The sequence below is a fragment of the Oryzias latipes genome, chromosome 2 (genome assembly GCF_053564925.1).
Source record: "Oryzias latipes strain Hd-rR chromosome 2, Olatipes_Hd-rR_3.1".
NCBI lineage: Eukaryota > Metazoa > Chordata > Actinopteri > Beloniformes > Adrianichthyidae > Oryzias > Oryzias latipes.
Window position 1 is genome coordinate 38,124,152 of NC_136238.1, and position 18,844 is coordinate 38,142,995.

The following is an 18,844-nucleotide window of genomic DNA, read 5'->3' on the forward strand; positions in this document are numbered from 1 at the left end:
TACCTAAATGTGTTGTGTGTATTCTGGCATATTGGTATGCTCAACAAACAATGCAGGTCAAATGAGGAAAATAGGGTTTTAGACTTTTTAAATACACCATTCTCTCTCCTATTCTTTTTAACTTTTATGTGGATGAACTGTCTCTCAAACTTAAAGCACTTGTTCACACTTGTTGTGTAGCTGAAGATCTCATTGTTAACCATTTGATGTATGCTGACTATCTAGTTGTGTTGAGTCCAAGTACTGCTGGTCTTCAATTTCTTAACATCTGTTCGCCTTATGGCCTTGATAATGACATCACATTAAATGCACAAAAAAGTCTGATTATGATTTCTCGGACAAGAGAACACTAAAAACCACAATTTCCCTGGTTTTGACCTATCAAATGCTGTGCTCGTGTGTACTAATACGATAAAGTATCTTGGGCATGTCATTTCAGAAGACTTGTCAGATGATGCAGATATCTACAGGCGAGGCATGATGTATATGACCAAAGCCAACACTCTTTCTCTCAAGTTTGGTATGCGTAAGAAGGAGTCGAGGTGGTGTTATTTAAAGCATTTTGTCCTCCTCTGTATACAGCTCATCTGTGGACAAACTATAAAAGTACCAGTATGAGAAAGCTGCAGGTGGTGTACAATGAGGCTCTTAGGGTGCTTTTAAATAAGCCAAGGAGGGCGAATGCTAGTGAGCCGTTTGTCCCTCAGAATTAACACTCTTTTAATTAATGTATTTTTTTATGAACTATTGTAATTTTCCTAACACTGATTCTTAACTTGTGTATTCTTGACACTGTGTTTTTTTTCTGTAGTGGGTTCGTGTACACCTTCTTTTGGACTGAGTCTGGCATAAATTCTATCAATCTATTATAAATAAGAAGCTCGGTTATTGTACCAGTGACACTCTGGTGCTCTACATGTAATGCCATGTCACATGTATCTGTGACAAACAGTCCTTAGAGGGTTACCAGTGCTGTCTTCCCACAGACGATCAATGCAGACAATGTGAGGCTTGAAGTACACTTCTGATGGCTCCACATAGACAAATTCTCCCACGCTGTAGGTGATGTTGTCAAAGGAGCATTCCTTTACATACTTGAGAAGAGGATTTGGTTTCCAGGGATCTCTTTGTACAAAACGGGTTGTTCCCTCTTTTTTATCTGCAGAAACATTTCAGATACATTTTAGGATGAAAGATTCCTGTGTTTTCATGCATGAATAATAAATCAACTACCTTTGTTTTTCTCCCGTTTCTCTTTTGCTTTTTTCTTATCCTCCTCAATCTCTCTGGGAATTTTCTCTCTTTTTTCCAGATCTACATCACTTTGCAAGTGTTTCAAAGTGTAACGGAGTGCAGTGGACATTAGGATCTCTCCATTCTTGCATAACTCATCCCTGGTCTTGATTAAAAAGAACTGCAGCTCCTCTGCATCTTCAAATATCTTTGAGTCTGTCCTGTAAAAAGACAAAGCATGAGAACCATTAGTATGCATTTGAGCTGCTTTGATTATTGTTCAGAATCTAATCAACATCCAAATCCTAAAAAGAAACGCTATTCAAGCCCCGAGCGGCGTTGTTAGGAGTTATCCCATAGGTGCGACCTGCTCTCGCCGCCCAATTCTGACTCGCCCTTACTGGCTGAGCAGCTGCTACATGCCCCGCTCTCCCCCTAGCACATATGCCAACCTGGTCAGAGCTGCATGTGACTATTTCAGTAAACTGTTTTTTAAAATGGCTGCTTTTCTGTTTCTGTTTTTTTGTTCCATAGCAACTGTTATATGTGTTTAGGTCACCTGGGGGTAAGGAGCCCGTGATGGGACATGGGTAAAAATACTTGGATTTACAGCAGATACCTTTACATTTATGTCTGTTTATCTCATTAACATGCTCGGAATTCACAGAGGATGTTTAGAGATCAGATTTATTTAATTGAAAAAAAAGCACAAAAGGATCCGAAATCATGTCTCCGTGTCTGGGTTCATTCACACTCCGGTACGCTCTCCGTCCCGCCGGAAAAGCCGCTTTCCGCCGCTACATCTGTGTCTCTGTGACCCAGATTCATTCAATAGGGCATTAATAAAAATAAGAATCAAACTTAGGGATCTATTTATTATTGTCTCCATGAAAATAAGTAAAGTATCATAAGATTTAGGAGGTCCAAATTTGCTGCTTCCCCATTCAGCAGTGGCTGTCCGTCTGCTCACATGACAAGCAAACGAGCTCCGACTGCCCACGGAGGGAGCTATTCCCAACCATGGAGCTCTTTTGTTTGTCATGCCTGCAGACGGGCAGCCGGAGAACCACTGTGGTATGGAATGTTGTCCTTTAGGGTTGAACAGGAAAATGAATATTCAGGGTGGGTAACTTGTCTTTTATCAACATACTCTTTGGCAGTCCCTTTGCATCCGAAGGCTACATGCTTCAAACGTATCCCATCATGCATTACACAACCCGTACTGCCGCTCGACCAATCAACGTGTCCCTGTAACTGAATGCATGCTTTCATTACCAGTAGACTACATTACTGTAATGCCCTGCTCTTTGGTCTTCCCAGAACAAGGATAGCAAACCTTCAACTGCTGCAAAATACAGCAGCCCGTGTATTGACGAGGACCAGGAACACATTACACCGATTTTAAAATCGCTGCATTGGCTCCCTGTGCAATTCAGAATTGATTTTAAAGTTCTTCTATTGGTATATAAATGTTTTTATGGTCTTGTGCCTTCATATTTATCAGACATGACTTTGAAGTATGAGCCTTCGTGGACCCTGAGGTCCTCTGTTACAGGCCTTTTGGTTATTCCAAAAGTTAGAACAAAAACATACGGCGAGGCCTCATTCAGTTTTTACGGACCTCGCCTGTGGAACAGCCTCCCAAAGAGCCTCGTGGCTGTAGAGACTGTTCATGTTTTTAAAGGAAGGCTCAAAACCTACCTTTTTAATCTCGCTTTTAGTTGAATTTTAGGAATTTATTTGAAATTTTAATTATTTATTTTTTCTTTTTGCTAGTTTTATATGTGTATGTAAATACATTTATTTATTTGTATTTATTTTTAATTTTTTAGTCAATCTTACCATTTCATATGTCTATTAAGGTTTATGTAATTATTTGTTTCTTGTTAATCTTAATTTTCTTCCTTTTACATTTTATTTTTACCTCCAGTGATTTCCTCTGAGGGATCCTCCACTGACCCTTCTCAGTGAACGGGGTCGCTGCAATGGGATCTCTCGGGTATGACTCTTTGTTCGGATCTGGGGGGTTTCTGTGGTAGTGTTCTCCATGAACTTGGGTTGGGGGGTCACTGACGAGGACATGCCCCCAAAATGTGGTTTTCTCACTTCAGGACAAACCCAGGTCTCTATATTTCATTAATTTATCACTTTTTTATCATGGTGTGCGTATGTATGTCTATGTGTGTGTGGGGGGTTGTCGCACTGTTTGTCTTGTCATGTTGTTTTTTAAATTTTATTAGATTTTATGCACAGCACTTTGAGTGACATATGTTGTTGGGTGATTTGATTTGATTTGACAGTTCCTCATGGGAGTATAAACCCCTGCATGGGATGTACCACCAGACCATAACTGAAGTGGCTGATATCAAGAAGTCCTACCAATGGCTAGAAAGGGCTGGCCTACAAGACAGCACTGAAGCACTCATCCTGGCAGCTCAAGAACAAGCCCTGAGCATCAGAGCAATAGAGGCTCGGATCTACTACACCAGAAAAGACCCAAGGTGTAGTAGGCTGTGCAAAGTGGCGCCTGAAACAATCCAGCACATAACTGCAGGATCTAAGATGCTGGCAGGGACAGCATACATGGAGCGCCACAATCAAGTGGCTGGAATAATATACAGGAACATGTGCGCAGAATATGGACTGGAAACCCCAAGGTCAAAATGGGAAACACCCCTGAAAGTATGAAAGGGCAAAGATCCTATGGGACTTCCAGATCCAGACTGATAGAATGGTAATGGCGAACCAACCAGACATTGTAGTGGTGGATAAAGAACAGAGGTGGATCTGGCAGTGCCAAGCGATGGGAACATCAGGAAGAAGGAACATGAGAAACTGGAGAAATACCAGGGACTCAGAGAAGAACTGAGAGGCGCCTGAAACAATCCAGCACATAACTGCAGGGTGTAAGATGCTGGCAGGTAAATCATACATGGAGCGCCACAATCAAGTGGCTGGAATAATATACAGGAACATGTGTGCAGAATATTGACTGGAAACCCCAAGGTCAAAATGGGAAACACCTCCAAAACGAGATGAGACACAACGAATCTAAAAACGTTTGTGTTGCAAACGTTAAAAAATATGTTTAGAAAGCAAAAAAAATACAATTTCTGAAAACAACAAATGTTTTTTTGAAAAGCAAACAATTAAAATTTTCATTTGCAACATAAAAAAGTTTTGTTTGCAATGTCTTGCCATATATATCACTTCATATGTCCTGTGCAGAAATGTGAAAATCCCCAAATTTGACAGTTTGCCACAGATGGCTACCAAACTTCTTCTTTGGATATTCCCGACATGTGTTTTACATAAACTGATGCAAAAAAACTAGGTCTAGATGCTACTGTTCTAGCCGTAGATTTCTTTAAAATTTTAATTTGTTGAAAAAAAGAAGTCTTATACAGGCCCTTGAAAAGTATTCAGCCCCCTTTATCTTTTCAACCTTTTGCCACATTTCAGGGTTTAACATAAAGATATCAAACTGTAATTTTTTTGAAGAATCAACAAGTGGGACACAACTGTGAAGTTGAACGGAATTATTTGGACATTTGAAATTTTTTTATAAAATAAACAGAAAAACTGGGCGTGCCCCTTTATTCAGTCCCCTTAATTTGATACTTTGTGGCGCCACCTAAGTCTCTTGGGGTTTGTCTCTATCAGTGTCGCACATGGAGAGACTGAAATTCTTGCCCATTCCTCCTTGCAAAACAGCTAGAGCTCAGTGAGTTTGAATAGAGAACATTCCACAGATTCTCCATTGGATTCAGGTCTGGACTCTGGCTGTTCTAACACCTGGATATGTTTATTTGTGAACCAGTCCATTGTAGATTTTCTTTATGTTTTGGATCATTGTTGGAAGACAAATCTCTGTCCCAGTCTCAGGTCTGTACAGACTCCATCAGGTTTTCTTCCAGAATGCTTCTGGATTTGGCTCCATCCATCTTCCCATCAATTCCAACCATCCTCCCTGTCCCTGCTGAAAAAAGCAGGACCAAACCATGATGGGGCCACCACCATGCTTTACAGTGGGGATGGTGTGTTCAGGGTGATGAGCTGCGTTGCTTTTACCCCAAACAGAACATTTTTCATTGTTGCCAAAAATTTGGATTTTCAGACCAGAGCTTCTTCTTTCACATGTTTGGCGTGTCCCAGGTGGCTTGTGGGTAACTTTAAACAACAGTTTAAACAGAATCTTGAAACTCTTCCACAAAGGCCAGATTAGTGAAGTACACGACTGATTGTTGTCCTGCGGACAGACACTCCACCTCAGCTGTAGATCTCCACAGTTCATAAAGAGTCATCATGGGCCTCTTGGCTGGATCTCTGATCAGTCTTCTCCTTGTTTAAGATGAAAGTTTAGACGTACAACAGGTCTTTGAAGATCTGCAGAGGTCTGATACTCCTTCCATTTTAATATTATATCTTGCACAGTTCTGCTTGGAATGTTTACAGCTTGGAAAATCTTTTTGTATCCAAATCCAGCTTTAAACTTCTCCACAACAGTATCTCGGACCTGCCTGGTGTGTTTCTCGTCTTCATGATGCTCTCTGCGCTTTAAACGGACCTCTAAGAGGATCACAGAGCAGATGCATTCATACGGAGACTTCATTACATACAGGTGGATTCTATTCATCAACATTAGTCATTTAGGTCAACATTGGATCATTGAAAGATAGTCACTGAACATCTTGAGAGAGTGTTGCATTAAAAAATAGGGCTGAATAATTTTGAACGCCCAATATTTCAGTTTCTTATCAAACAAGTTTGAAATATCCAATCAATGTCGTTCAACTTCACAATCAGAATCAGAAATACTTTATTGATCCTAGACTTGGGAAATGTTTGTCACCATAGCAAATGACAGCAGAGGGGAAAAAAAGACTAAGAATTAAAAAAAAACAAGAAAATGTAGCATAAATGCAAACAACAAGGTAGTATAATTTAAAAAGCTCTTTACAGAACAGTGCAGGTAAAAAGATGTGCAAAAGGAATGTGCAAAAAGGAAAAAAAAATAGATAATAAAAAATGTGCTAAGGTTATCTTTTGTATTGTGGGCTGTTGTACAGGGTTATTGCATTGGGTATGAAGGATTTCTGGTACTGGGCAGTTTTGTTTCCTAATTCTTCAGAAAAAAAAACAGTTTTATACCTTTATGTTTGAACCCTGAAATGTGGCAAAAGGTTACACAGTTAAAGGGGGCCGAATACTTCCACAAGGCACTCCAAGTAAGACTATGCCACCTCCTCTTTAATTCCTTTTTCTTTTTTTTTCTTTTTTTTCTTTTTTTTTTAAACTTGTCCTGTCCAACAGCTGGGCAGACAGACGAGAGCTGAGGGCCTCTTGTGTTGGACATATTTTACTTTAACAAGAGGGGTTATTAATCTTCTGACAAACCAAAGGTATGTCTGAATAAACCCCTTTTGTAATTGAGGCCAAACTTTATTAATTTCAATCATGTCTGAAAATCTTTGGTGTTGGACCGGACGGAAAAGGAAAGAAGGGAAGAAGAGAGAGGGATGTTAGAGAGAGGGGGGGGGTAGGGGGTGATAATAGGAGGGGAAAGGGGATAAGACCATGAAGCAGCATACAGCAACAAGTTTACTGGTTGTTAATCATTATGGTAAGGTTCAAATGCAGTACAAAAAGGGCGGGGCCCGTCCACACACACTCAAATGTTATAAACACACCTGCTAGCTGCAAAAATGTCCACCTGTCGACATGTACACAAAACAGATAGTGTTCACACACGCATACTTATGCCTTAAAACCAACTAGTGTGAAATATTTCAGTCATTCAGTCATGCAAGTTATTAGTGCTTTAATTCCTTTTCAAAGGTTGTCATACCTGTGTAGCCTCCTTGCCCTCTTCAACACTTCAAACATGTGCTCCTGAAAGACGTCCAGCCTCCTGTAGCGACCACGCTCCAAGTTCATTCGGATTATTTCAAAGTTGAGAGGTGGTTTCTCAGGGGCAGCAGGATCCACAGCAGGAATCTCAGCCAGAAAGTCACTATAGCATCGGCACTTCTTGTTCTGGTGGCTCATTACAGAAACATAGAGGTCCCTGAGGAGCTCCATGACCCGACGACCCACTGGCGGTGGCCCAGAGTCTTCCTCAGTGTATGGCATCATGTCCATGTCACTTGACCGAGAACTTTGCATTTGAGGCATTGAATGTGTCACAGGAGAAAAAAAAAACAGCGAAGCTTCCTCCGGTGGTACATAGAGTTTCCTACACAAAACACCAAAACAAGATGGTAAAAGAAGGATCTGATTCACTTTAGATCAGAGGAGAAGTTCTTTTTGACTTTCCAAACCTGAAATAGTAAATCTCATCCTCCACCACTTTGGCAGAATATGAGAAGCGCTTCAGACCCTCTAACTTTTTCACTTGTTTCTCTGTCTCAATGTAGCTGCTCTCACACAGCAGGATGTCCTCCTCGGTGTATTCTGTAGGTCTGCATGACAGGTACTCCTTAAAGGAGGACACCATACATTTGCCTGGAAACACAACAAGGGTCGTTACCAAGTCAGTTGGAAAATAGATTTTTTTTAATGACATGATTTTGGCCCCAGGGCTTCATTATAATGTTTCCTCACAGTAGAGCCAAGCTAGAAGTTCCTCTTACAATTCCAGCCCTGTTTTCATGCCTGCATTCTTTATGTTGGGGTCTTGGGGTGTATGGGTGAATGTCAATGGTGGGTGGGGGAGGAGGTTGGCTTTCATTTCAAAATGTTGTGCCTATGTTTGGCTTTCGTTTGTAAAGCTCTTTGACAACATGAAAAGCACTATTTTTTTTATCAATAACGTTTGAAGGCCCACATTCAGAGATGGCTATATGGCTGTGCCGTACCTAGGACACAAGTCATGGGCAAGGTTTCCTCCAGGTGACTTAGAAAAACCTCTCTCTTGTTAAACATCTTTGTGGGTTCGTGCTCCGTTTCCTCAGGATGAATGAAAATAGGTCCAAAGAAGAAGGTGGCTCCATTCTGCAACCACAGCTTCTCAATTCTGTAGACAAGTTAGTAAAACTGCATGAGGAATCGCAAATTAAGAATTGTACTTACAACAGTGTCATTTCTTAAAACCTATTTCTTGTTCAGAAGTTTTTCATGACTATATATTTATTTTCACCAACCTGGCAACCCGGGGCTTTGACAATCCATCTGACTGGATGTAAACGCAGTCTCCAAGTTTAAACCACATATTATTGTAGCATAACTGTTCAAAGTACTGGCAGCCTGGCTCGGCTTCATTTATCTCCATGGGAACATCCTCTCGCTCCTGAAATGTTGAACATTCACAAACATTCAAATCTTGACAGTCTCTAATTTGAAATAGACTTCTGTGCTGCCACACTTACATGTTAGCAAATGAGTTCTCAAGCACAAACATCCAGATTCAGTGATGAAAGTCAGGCAAGGAAAAAATCCCTGAACTATTCTTTGAGCGAAATGGCGGGCGCAGAGAGAAATTTTGGAAAAATCCATGGTCTTAGATGCATTCTGGTACATCCTGGCAGCTAGTTATTCACTTCTTAATCAAGAAACTAAGACTAATGGGAGCATCATGATTTGTCGTTCAAACCCCTAGTTTGACTTGCCATTAAGGACTTGCTGGTCCTAAAAAAAGAAGTTGGATAATTGCTAAAAAGTGACACAATCCTACAATCTAAGCTTTTCCTTAAAGCTTCAAAACATATAATTGCTAAAATATAGTAACATCAAAGCCCCAAATGGCAAAAAGAACACCAGTAACTATGATATTCTATAAAAGTACCTCATTTGTACATGATTTCTGCTTTAGAAATGACAGATGTACAACATCCACTTGCACTGTTTTCTTAAACTATAATTACATCAAAAGATGAGTTCTGCTTTAAACTATCATTCTATAACATAATACATCAATTCTTTACCATTAATACTAAGTAATCTGGGAAATATCAAAACAAACATACAAACAAAATTAAACATTGTAAAAAGAATGTTTACAATGTTTAATTTTGTTTGTATGTTTTTGCCTCTGTGGGTTATCTCCCCCCTTCCAACTCTGCTCATTGGAACCAGCTGCCTCACATCATCTCATCACCTGCTGACCTTCATAAGGAGATCCATCACAGCATTCGATGCCAGTCCATTATACACTCCCCGGTGCTTACATCTAGCTCAAGTTAAGTTACGCCAATTCAAGTCTAGCCTTGAACTTACCTCCTTTGTGCTCCTTCAGGTCCTCTACACCAGTGTTTTTCAACCTTTTTTGAGCCACGGCACACTTTAACCTTGAGAAAAATCCCGCGGCACACCAGCATCCCGAAAAATATAAAAAAGCAGCCCCCGTCCTGCACCGCCTGGAGGCGGTTGTTGAGGGGGGTACTATCACGGTGCCTCTGTGGGTTATCTCCCCCCTCCCAACTCTGCTCATTGGAACCAGTTGCCTCACATCATCTCATCACCTGCTGACCTTCATAAGGAGATCCATCACAGCATTCGACGCCAGTCCATTATACACTCTCCGGTGCTTACGTCTAGCTCAAGTTAAGTTAAGCCAATTCAAGTCTAGCCTTGAACTTACCTCCTTTGTGCTCCTTCAGGTCCTCTACACCACGGGTGCAGCTGGTTATCCTGTTCACTCCTCGTCTCCTCTGCTCAGGCCACAAAGTCCTCCTCTCAGCCCTCTGGTTCGCTCGTCGCTGGCTCCATCTCGCTCACGGGCTCCGACGCAGTCTCCAAGACGAACTCACAAGAAGCTCCGGTTTCCACGCCAAATACTTACCTCTGGTTCACGCAATATTCTTGAACTCTAGGTTTTGTCAATCCATTAAACCCATTCTAAAGATCTCCTAGCCAGAGTTTTCTTCTGGGTTCCAGCATCTGGGTCTGCCTCGTCATCGTCGTTATGACAGAACGGACTGGCCAACACCCAGACCCAGCTGACCCGGAAGGGGTCCGCTTGGCCGTCTCACAGCAAGGTATCGCCCTGGGACGACAAGCTGAATCCCTGAACCAGATGGCCGCCGCCCAGCAGGACCTTTTCCATCATCTGGATGGAATTTCTCTGACCCTGATGAAACTAACAGGTCAACGATCTGCCAACGCCACAGCCAGCGCCTCTTCTTCCGCCACCGGAAGTTTGGCCCCCGCTACCACTAGACCGGCTAACGAAAACATCCGGCTTCAACCCGAGACCTTCCAGGGAGACTTGGAAGCCTGCGGGGGTTTCCTCCTACAATGCCAACTGATTTTCCAGCAGGCTCCACGGCACTACCACGCAGATCATAGCAAGATAACACTCATCGTAAACTCCGTCAGGGGTAAAGCGCTCCAATGGGCGCAGGCCTACCCAACGGCTAATCCCATTTACCAAGTTCCGTTTTAAACGCTTCATAGGGGAATTCCGGTTGGTGTTCGACCAGCCCCGCAAGGAGGAGGAAGCGACCCGTCATCTACTAGCCCTAAAGCAACGCAACAGATCTGTGACTGACCATTTAATAGACTTTCGGATTCTAGCGGTGGAAGCAGGTTGGCCGGACATCGCAAAACGATTCTATTAAAGACCATTAATGTTCACAACCCGAGGCTAGATCTTTTAAAGAGCTCGTCACCACGGCCTTGCAGTCAGACGTGCGTCTCCGGTAACGCCAGACTGAGCGTCCCCGCCATGAAAGAAGATCTGTGGTTAATTTTCTCCCTCCGCCTGCTACAGCTGATTCCGCTCATTCCATTTCTCATGAGCCCGCCGGATGATCCCCCTGAAGAGCCTATGCAGATCGGGCACTCAAAGCTCACACCCGAGGAACGGCGGAGACGGAGGGACGAGGGAACATGTTTCTACTGTGGTCAGGCAGGTCGCCTCGTTCACCAGTGTACGTTGCGTCTAAACGCCAGAACCCCCCATTAGACGACAGGCCGCGGACGGGTCATTCCCTCACTACTGAGAACTCTTTCCTGTACATTCCTGTCAAGCTATGTAACCAATCTAAGACCCATGTTTGCCAAGCCCTCATAGATTCTGGCGTTGAGCAAAGTTTCATTAACTGTAATCTTGTGTATGAACTCAACCTTCCCACAGAGCCTTTGGAACACTCGGTTAAGGCGGCAGGTCTGGGAGGCCAGCTCCTCACTCACATTACTCACAACAACAAGGCCGTTAAACTCATCTCTTCTGGTAATCACCATGAATTCATGCAGTTCTATGTCACTCAATCCCTCTAATCTCCCGCCATCTTAGGTTTCCCCTGGCTTCGTGCTCACAAGCCGCAGTTGATTGGTTGAACCATCATATCACCAACTGGAGTACTGCCTGCATGGGCAATTGCCTCCGTTCCGCCATCCCTTCGGTTCCTCATCCTCATCAGCCCCGGAAATCATCAACCTTTCCAAGGTGCCCCCCTGCTATCACAACCTGAAGGCTGTCTTTAGCAAAATCAAGGCTGGCGCTCTTCCCCCTCACAGACCTGACGACTGCTCCATAGATTTATTAAAGGGAGCTACTCTACCCAAGAGCAGGTTATTTAACTGTCCAGAGAAGCAGGCTATGGAGAAATACATTCACGATGCTCTTTCTTCCAGTCACATCCGCCCCTCTTCGTCCCCGGTCAGTGCAGGGTTCTTTTTCGTTCAGAAAAAGGATAAGACCTTGTGACCTTGCATTGACTTCCGTGAACTAAATCATATCACGGTTAAAAATAAGTATCCCCTTCCCCTCATCAGCTCCGCTTTAGATTCTGTTCAAGAGGCTCACGTCTTTTCTAAATTAAATCTCCACAATGCCTATCATTTAGTCCGCATGAGGGAGGGGGACGAATGGAAAACTGCATTCAACACACCCCTAGGGCACTTTGAATACCTGGTGATGCCTTTCGGACTTACCACTGCCCCCGCCATTTTTCAGCACCTAGTAAACAACGTCCTCCGTGATTTCTTAGATCGTTTTGTGTTTGTCTACCTGGACGACATACTCATTTACTCACGTGATCAAGGTCAACACACCCACCATGTCCGGCAGGTCCTCGAACGCCTTCTTGAGAATCAGCTTTTTGTCAAAGCGGAGAAATGCAAATTTCATGTGTCTACCATTTCATTTCTCGGTTTTATCATAGAGGCCGGTAATATCCGTCCGGACCCAGGTAAGATCGTGGCAGTAACTAACTGGGAACCTCCTGAGTCCAGAAAGCAATTGCAAGGCTTCCTCGGTTTCGCTAACTTTTATCGCCGGTTTATAAGGAACTACAGCACTATCGCAGCTCCCCTCACTCAGCTCACCTCGGTTAAAAGACCCTTTGTTTGGGGTCCTGAGGCTCAGGCCGCTTTTGAACTTCTCAAAGGTTTATTCACCTCGGCTCCCATCCTGATTCAGCCCGACCGCCTTCGCCAATTTATTGTCGAGGTGGACGCCTCCGACTCAGGCGTTGGGGCGGTCCTCTCCCAGCGCGAGAACGACACGGGCAAAGTAAAACCCTGCGCGTTCTTCTCCCGAAAACTCACCACTGCTGAACGCAATTACAACGTGGGCAATCGGGAGCTCCTCGCCATCAAACTCGCCCTTGAGTAGTGGCGTCACTGGCTCGAGGGTGCTGATCAGCCTTTCATAGTGTGGACAGACCACAAAAAGTTGGCTTACCTTCGTTCCGCCATACGCCTTAATTCACGCCAAGCCTGTTGGTGCCACTTCTTCGACCGTTTCTCGACGTCATTACTTACAGGCATGGCAGCAGGAACGTTAAACCGGATGCACTTTCACGTCTTTATAGCAAAGGGCACAGTCAGGACCCCTCTCCCATTATCTCCCCCACCTGCATAGTAGGGAATCTCACGTGGGACATTGAAACTCGAGTACTACAGGCTCAAGACGAAGAACCCGATCATCCCCCAGTCCCGGTGAACACCTTATATGTCCCCTCCTCGCTCCGCTCAGAGGTTTTGGTTTGGGGGCATACCTCTTGTATTTCTTGTTATGGAGGTGCCCAGAGAACCCTCAAGCTCCTCCAACGTAGGTTCTTCTGGCCCTCCATGGAACGAGATGTCAGGGAGTTCGTCGCCGCCTGCGACGTCTGCGCCCGTACAAAATCCTCCAATGCCCCACCAGCCGGTCTGCTCCATCCGCTGCCCATTCCTCAACGCCCTTGGTCCCATCTCGCTGCGGACTTCGTCACTGGGTTACCACACTCGCAAGGTACCACTGTCATTCTCAACATAATTGACTGCTTCTCCAAGTCTGCTCAGTTCATCCCTCTCCCCAAATTACCCACAGCCACTGAAATGGCCGACATCATGGTTCAGCAGGTTTTTTCGTGATAGCAATACGTTTTATTAGTTTCCGACCGAGGCCCTCAATTTGTGTCTCAGGTTTGGAGGGCTTTCTGCTCTGCCCTCAGGGCCTCTGTCAGTCTCACTTCAGGTCACCACCCCCAATCCAACGGGCAAGCTGAACGTGTCAACCAGGAACTCGAGGCTGCCCTCCGCTGTATGGCTGCCCAGAACCCTTTCAACTGGTCCTCGTTACTGGTTTGGATCGAGTACACCCACAACAACCACCCTTCCTCTGCCACCTGTATGTCCTCCTTTGAAGTTTCTCTGTGATATTCTCCACCCCTCTTCCCCTCTCAGGAGTTGGATCTGGCTGTGTCCTCCGTGCAACACCATCTCCAGCGTGTTCAGCACTTCTGGAACCAAGCTCGGGCCGCTCTCCTGCGCACCCGGGAGAAAAATTGCTGCATCGCAAACCGTCGCAGGAAGGACAGTCCAATCTACCAGCCGGGACAGAGGGTCTGGCTTTCTTCTCCTGACATACCTCTCCAGGCCACCACTCGCAAATTGGCTCCACGATTCATCGGTGCTTACATCATCGAGAAGATCATAAACCCCCACCTGCGTACGGTTGCTGCTTCCGGCGAAACTTAAGGTACACCCCTCCTTCCATGTTTCACAGATCAAACCTGTTCAGTAGAGCCCTCTGTGCCCGCCGTCGCTTCCCATTTGCCCGCCCATGTCATTGATGGCGCCCCCACCTTCACGGTCAGTCGGGTCCTGGACATCCGCCGCCGGGGCCGCGGTTTTCAATTGGAGAGTTGCGGTCGCTTGTTCTGGACCGTTCCTTCATCGAGGATTTCTACCGGGCCCACCCATATTGCCGTCCTGCACCGCCTGGAGGCGGTTGTTGAGGGGGGTACTATCACGGTGCCTCTGTGGGTTATCTCCCCCCTCCCAACTCTGCTCATTGGAACCAGTTGCCTCACATCATCTCATCACCTGCTGACCTTCATAAGATGGAGGAGGTCCATCACAGCATTCGACGCCAGTCCATTATACACTCTCCGGTGCTTACGTCTAGCTCAAGTTAAGTTACGCCAATTCAAGTCTAGCCTTGAACTTACCTCCTTTGTGCTCCTTCAGGTCCTCTACACGACGGGTGCAGCTGGTTATCCTGTTCACTCCTCGTCTCCTCTGCTCAGGCCACAAAGTCCTCCTCTCAGCCCTCTGGTTCGCTCGTCGCTGGCTCCATCTCGCTCATGGGCTCCGACGCAGTCTCCAAGACGAACTCACAAGAAGTTCCGTTTTCCACACCAAATACTTACCTGTGTGGTTGAGGCAATATTCCTGAACTCTGGGTTTTGTCAATCCATTAAACCCATTCTAAAGATCTCCTAGTCGGAGTTTTCTTCCGGGTTCCAGCATCTGGGTCTACCTCGTCATCGTCGTTATGACAGTGTGGGACAAATCCACCAAATACTTATAATGTCAATAATACTGAACCAAATCATGGTAATTAGGAAATACAAATAATTAGAGAAATGTATTTAAAATAAGAAAACTGAAATTTTTCAAAATTTAGTTTTGAGATTATTTTACACAAAATGTATTGGACCTACACTACCTTAAGAATCTTTTTCTTCCAGCCAAGACCACTTATATTTGTTTTTTATCTTATTCTCACAACTGAGGTCGTGACCACGCTCAATAATGACGTTGCCCACCATTATTTTAACACAAGTTTGATCGCAAACTCTTCAGATTTTTTTGTGAAAGTTTAGCATGGGTCCACCAGTTTTGGTCTCTAGGGAATCCATCACGCTGACCACGTGGTACAGACAGAGTCAATCAGAGCCGTCGACGCATCCGAAAGCAACTAAAACGTCCCGTCATTGGTCAATTAGGACGGGAAGACAAGAGATGGCCGCGCCCATAGAGGAAGCGATCCACAGAGAAATGTAGAAAATAAAGCTAAAATTTGCAGATTTCAGACAATTTTTTCATCCGGTAAGAATTTGTCTGTAGAGATGAGGTCTTTATTTTCCGGAAGGTACGATCGATTTGCTCGAAAAGCCGGATTTCCGGAATACTTTCATCAGTGAAATTTTATTTTATTTTATTTATTTTTTTGCAAATTTCTTTTTATTATTTTTAAACACATGAACAAAGTTAGAAGCATTGAAACAGCATCTATTGAACGGAAAAAAAAGAAAATGAGTACAAGAAGGCACGTAGGGTTATCAGGTTGAAGTTTTCCTCCTTTCTAGGATACTGATCACAAAGTTAACTATATGTCATAACCTTTTCTTGTTGTGTACATAAACCATTTTTCCCAGGCCTTTAGAAAATTTTCTTTCTTCATTCTTAGTTTGTATGCAAGTCTCTTCATTGTTTGGATTTCTTCCACAATACACGTGCATTGCTTGTGTGTTGGGGCTTCAGCCTTCGAACCAGTTCTTAGTTATGGCTTTCTTTGCTGCCACAAAAAGAACTTTTACTACGTTTTGGTCTGTTTTATGTACTGTTCCCTCTAAGTAACCCAGATACATCACAAGACAGGTTCGGGGTATCTTATACCGGAGTGTTTCACATATAGCAAAGTGGATGGTGTTCCAGAAGGGCCTTATTTTCTCACATTCCCAAAAAATATGTGTCTGATTTGAGTCTTTATCCATGCAAGTTCTCCAGCAGAGTTGCTGAGTTTTAATTGAGATTTTATTTTTACCAGCAAATCAAGGTTTTAATTACTAAGGCAGAGTCCGAACAGCAGAGACTTCATGAAACAGCTCAACATGTGTTAACACCTAAAAATAGTGCCAGACATGTAGTTTTGATTGTAAATATAGCTTTTGTTTAAACTGACTCAAGTTAGCAGAATCTAAAAGGTTTACTAAATATGTCAAGCATCTTTAAGAAAGGTTGATCTCATTTAACTGCAAAAAACAACAATCGAGCAGGTGCTTCACCTCACCTTGTCCTCAAAACTGCCGGGGTTTGCATGAGAGAAGGACGCTTTGTCCAGGTCCGGTTTGGCAAACATAGAGGGCACACGAACGACGGGCAGAGGCACCTCCCGGGGCACCAACTTTACTGGACTCTGTGGCAAGGTCCAAATTTTAATCTTGAAGGACCTGGCTCCACTACCAACATAGCGTGACTCACACACATACACATCTGCAGGTTTGAAGCCCTCAGGTTGCATTTCGAAGTAATCCTACATGAATCACAAAAAGACACCTAAATTCACTACAGTTCTATTGTCATATGAAACCTTTTTGGGGGGTGTCTAACCTTCACAGAAAGAACCACACATTTGCCGAGAACTTTACTGACTGGAACTCTGTTGCAGTAGTAGCTCCTGAAGACTTCTTTTTCCAGAAACGTTTGTGAATCCAAGTGATAAGTTTCACTTGGCCGCTTCAACCAGCAGCCATAGAGCCACATCACACCTTCAAAGAACAAGAATATATTCATTTCAAAATATACAGCAGAATACACTCAACTCAAATGTTGCTGCCTGAAGATAGGTACACAACATCAGTGAAGCATGGCATTTGACTTCACAACAGCTGATGCTCATGCCTCTCTGACTACTATGAACATTTATATGAACTATCATTTGCTGATCATATTTCTTTTTCGATGGAAAAGCTGAGTTTACCTTTGAGGCGAGGTTACAATCATGAAAGTTCCTCATATTTGGATTGGAGCACTCTCAGAAGATGCAGTGTCGATGTACACTGTACATTCAGATAAATTATTTACTAATATTTCTCCTCCTAGAGAAGCAATTGCATTTAGAAATGTATGAAATACGTTTTATTTGTAAAAAGCACCAGCCAATGAGAGCTGATTCCATGGCTATGTTATAACAACATCCAAAACAACAATAACTAAGGTCTGCAGGACTGGTTTGTTCCAAACAGCTCTTAAACAATGGCTGAAAACAAACCAGTCCTGCAGATGTTAGTTATTGTTGTTTTTCTTTGACTTTTTTTAGACTTGCTTTTTATTGTAGATAACCTTTGTAAATATTTTATTGACAAATATTTATGTCAAAGCAGCTGCTGAAACATTGTTTAATATGCAATGTCCTAATTCAAAATAAATAAATAAATAAATAAAACTCTGCTGAAAAGAAGTCAAAGTTAATACTTCTGGCCCTAAAACAATTCCATGTGTGATAGATGGGGTCTCTGGCACTGAAAATATTTTAGAACTATGGTGACAACACTATATAAGAATATTTCACCTTAGTCCAGAGGGATCTGTTTGTAGCAAAGGACACTGATACCGCTGGTGTAATCACAGCGCATAATGTCCACCGAACTATCTCCAAACTGTCAAACAACAAAGCTACTGGACTTGATGGGATATCTGAGTATGTGAAGTTTGCCAGTGCAAGGGTAATCCCACTACTTGCCATGTGTTTTACAGCTTTAATGTTCATGGATTTTAACCGGACTCTATGATAACTCTTATGTTAGTAGCAGGGATAAAAACAAAGCTGGAAAAATTGGTTGCTCTGAAAATTACAGACTGATAGCTCTGGCCAGTTTTCTATCAAAACTCTATGAGATAATCCTGCTGGACAGGATTACAGAGTTTGTAAAAATGACTGATAATCCATTTGGGTTTAAAGAAAAGATGGGTCCTGACATGTGTATATATGATCTTAAAGAAATGATCTATTTCTGTTTCACTGTTATCTAGATGACTGTTAAGCTTTTGACAGAGTAAATCATAAGAAATTATTTATAAAACTGATGGAGAGATGTGTACCTAAATGTGTTGTGTGTATTCTGGCATATTGGTATGCTCAACAAACAATGCAGATCAAATGAGGAAAATAGGGTTTCAGACATTTTAAATACAACATTCTCTCTCCTATTCTTTTTAACTTTTATGTGGATGAACTGTCTCTCAAACTTAAAGCACTTATTGTTGACACTTGTTGTGTGGCTGAAGATCTCATTGTCAACCATTTGATGTATGCTGACGATCTAGTTGTGTTGACTCCAAGTACTACTGGTCTTCAATTTCTTAACATCTGTTCAGCTTATGGCCTTGATAATGACATCACATTAAATGCACAAAAAAGTCTGATTATGATTTCTCGGACAAGAGAACACTAAAAACCACAATTTCCCTGGTTTTGACCTATCAAATGCTGTGCTCGTGTGTACTAATACGATAAAGTATCTTGGGCATGTCATTTCAGAAAACTTGTCAGATGATGCAGATATCTACAGGCAGTGTCATGGTGTATATGGCCAAAGCCAACACTCTTTCTCTAAAGTTTAGTATGTGTAAAGAAGGAGTCGAGGTGGTGTTATTTAAAGCATTTTGTCCTCCT

The 18,844-nt window shown here is 43.2% G+C and overlaps 1 protein-coding gene across 7 annotated transcripts in view; it reads right to left on the reverse strand.

Annotated features, from left to right (window-relative positions):
- Positions 1-18,844, reverse strand: part of LOC101165030 (uncharacterized) — a 103,436-nt gene that overhangs the window by 9,520 nt on the left and 75,072 nt on the right. For 6 of the 7 annotated variants that reach the window (XM_078933938.1, XM_023961723.2, XM_078933934.1 and 3 more), the window contains 8 exons: positions 16,780-16,937; positions 16,460-16,702; positions 8,376-8,521; positions 8,091-8,248; positions 7,554-7,737; positions 7,082-7,468; positions 1,234-1,454; positions 968-1,159 (listed from right to left, as the gene is read on the reverse strand). In XM_078933938.1, the coding sequence (XP_078790064.1) occupies positions 968-1,159; positions 1,234-1,454; positions 7,082-7,468; positions 7,554-7,737; positions 8,091-8,248; positions 8,376-8,521; positions 16,460-16,702; positions 16,780-16,937 (1,689 nt within the window). The remainder of the gene's footprint in view (positions 1-967; positions 1,160-1,233; positions 1,455-7,081; positions 7,469-7,553; positions 7,738-8,090; positions 8,249-8,375; positions 8,522-16,459; positions 16,703-16,779; positions 16,938-18,844) is intronic. The other variant, XM_078933937.1, reaches the window with a different exon arrangement.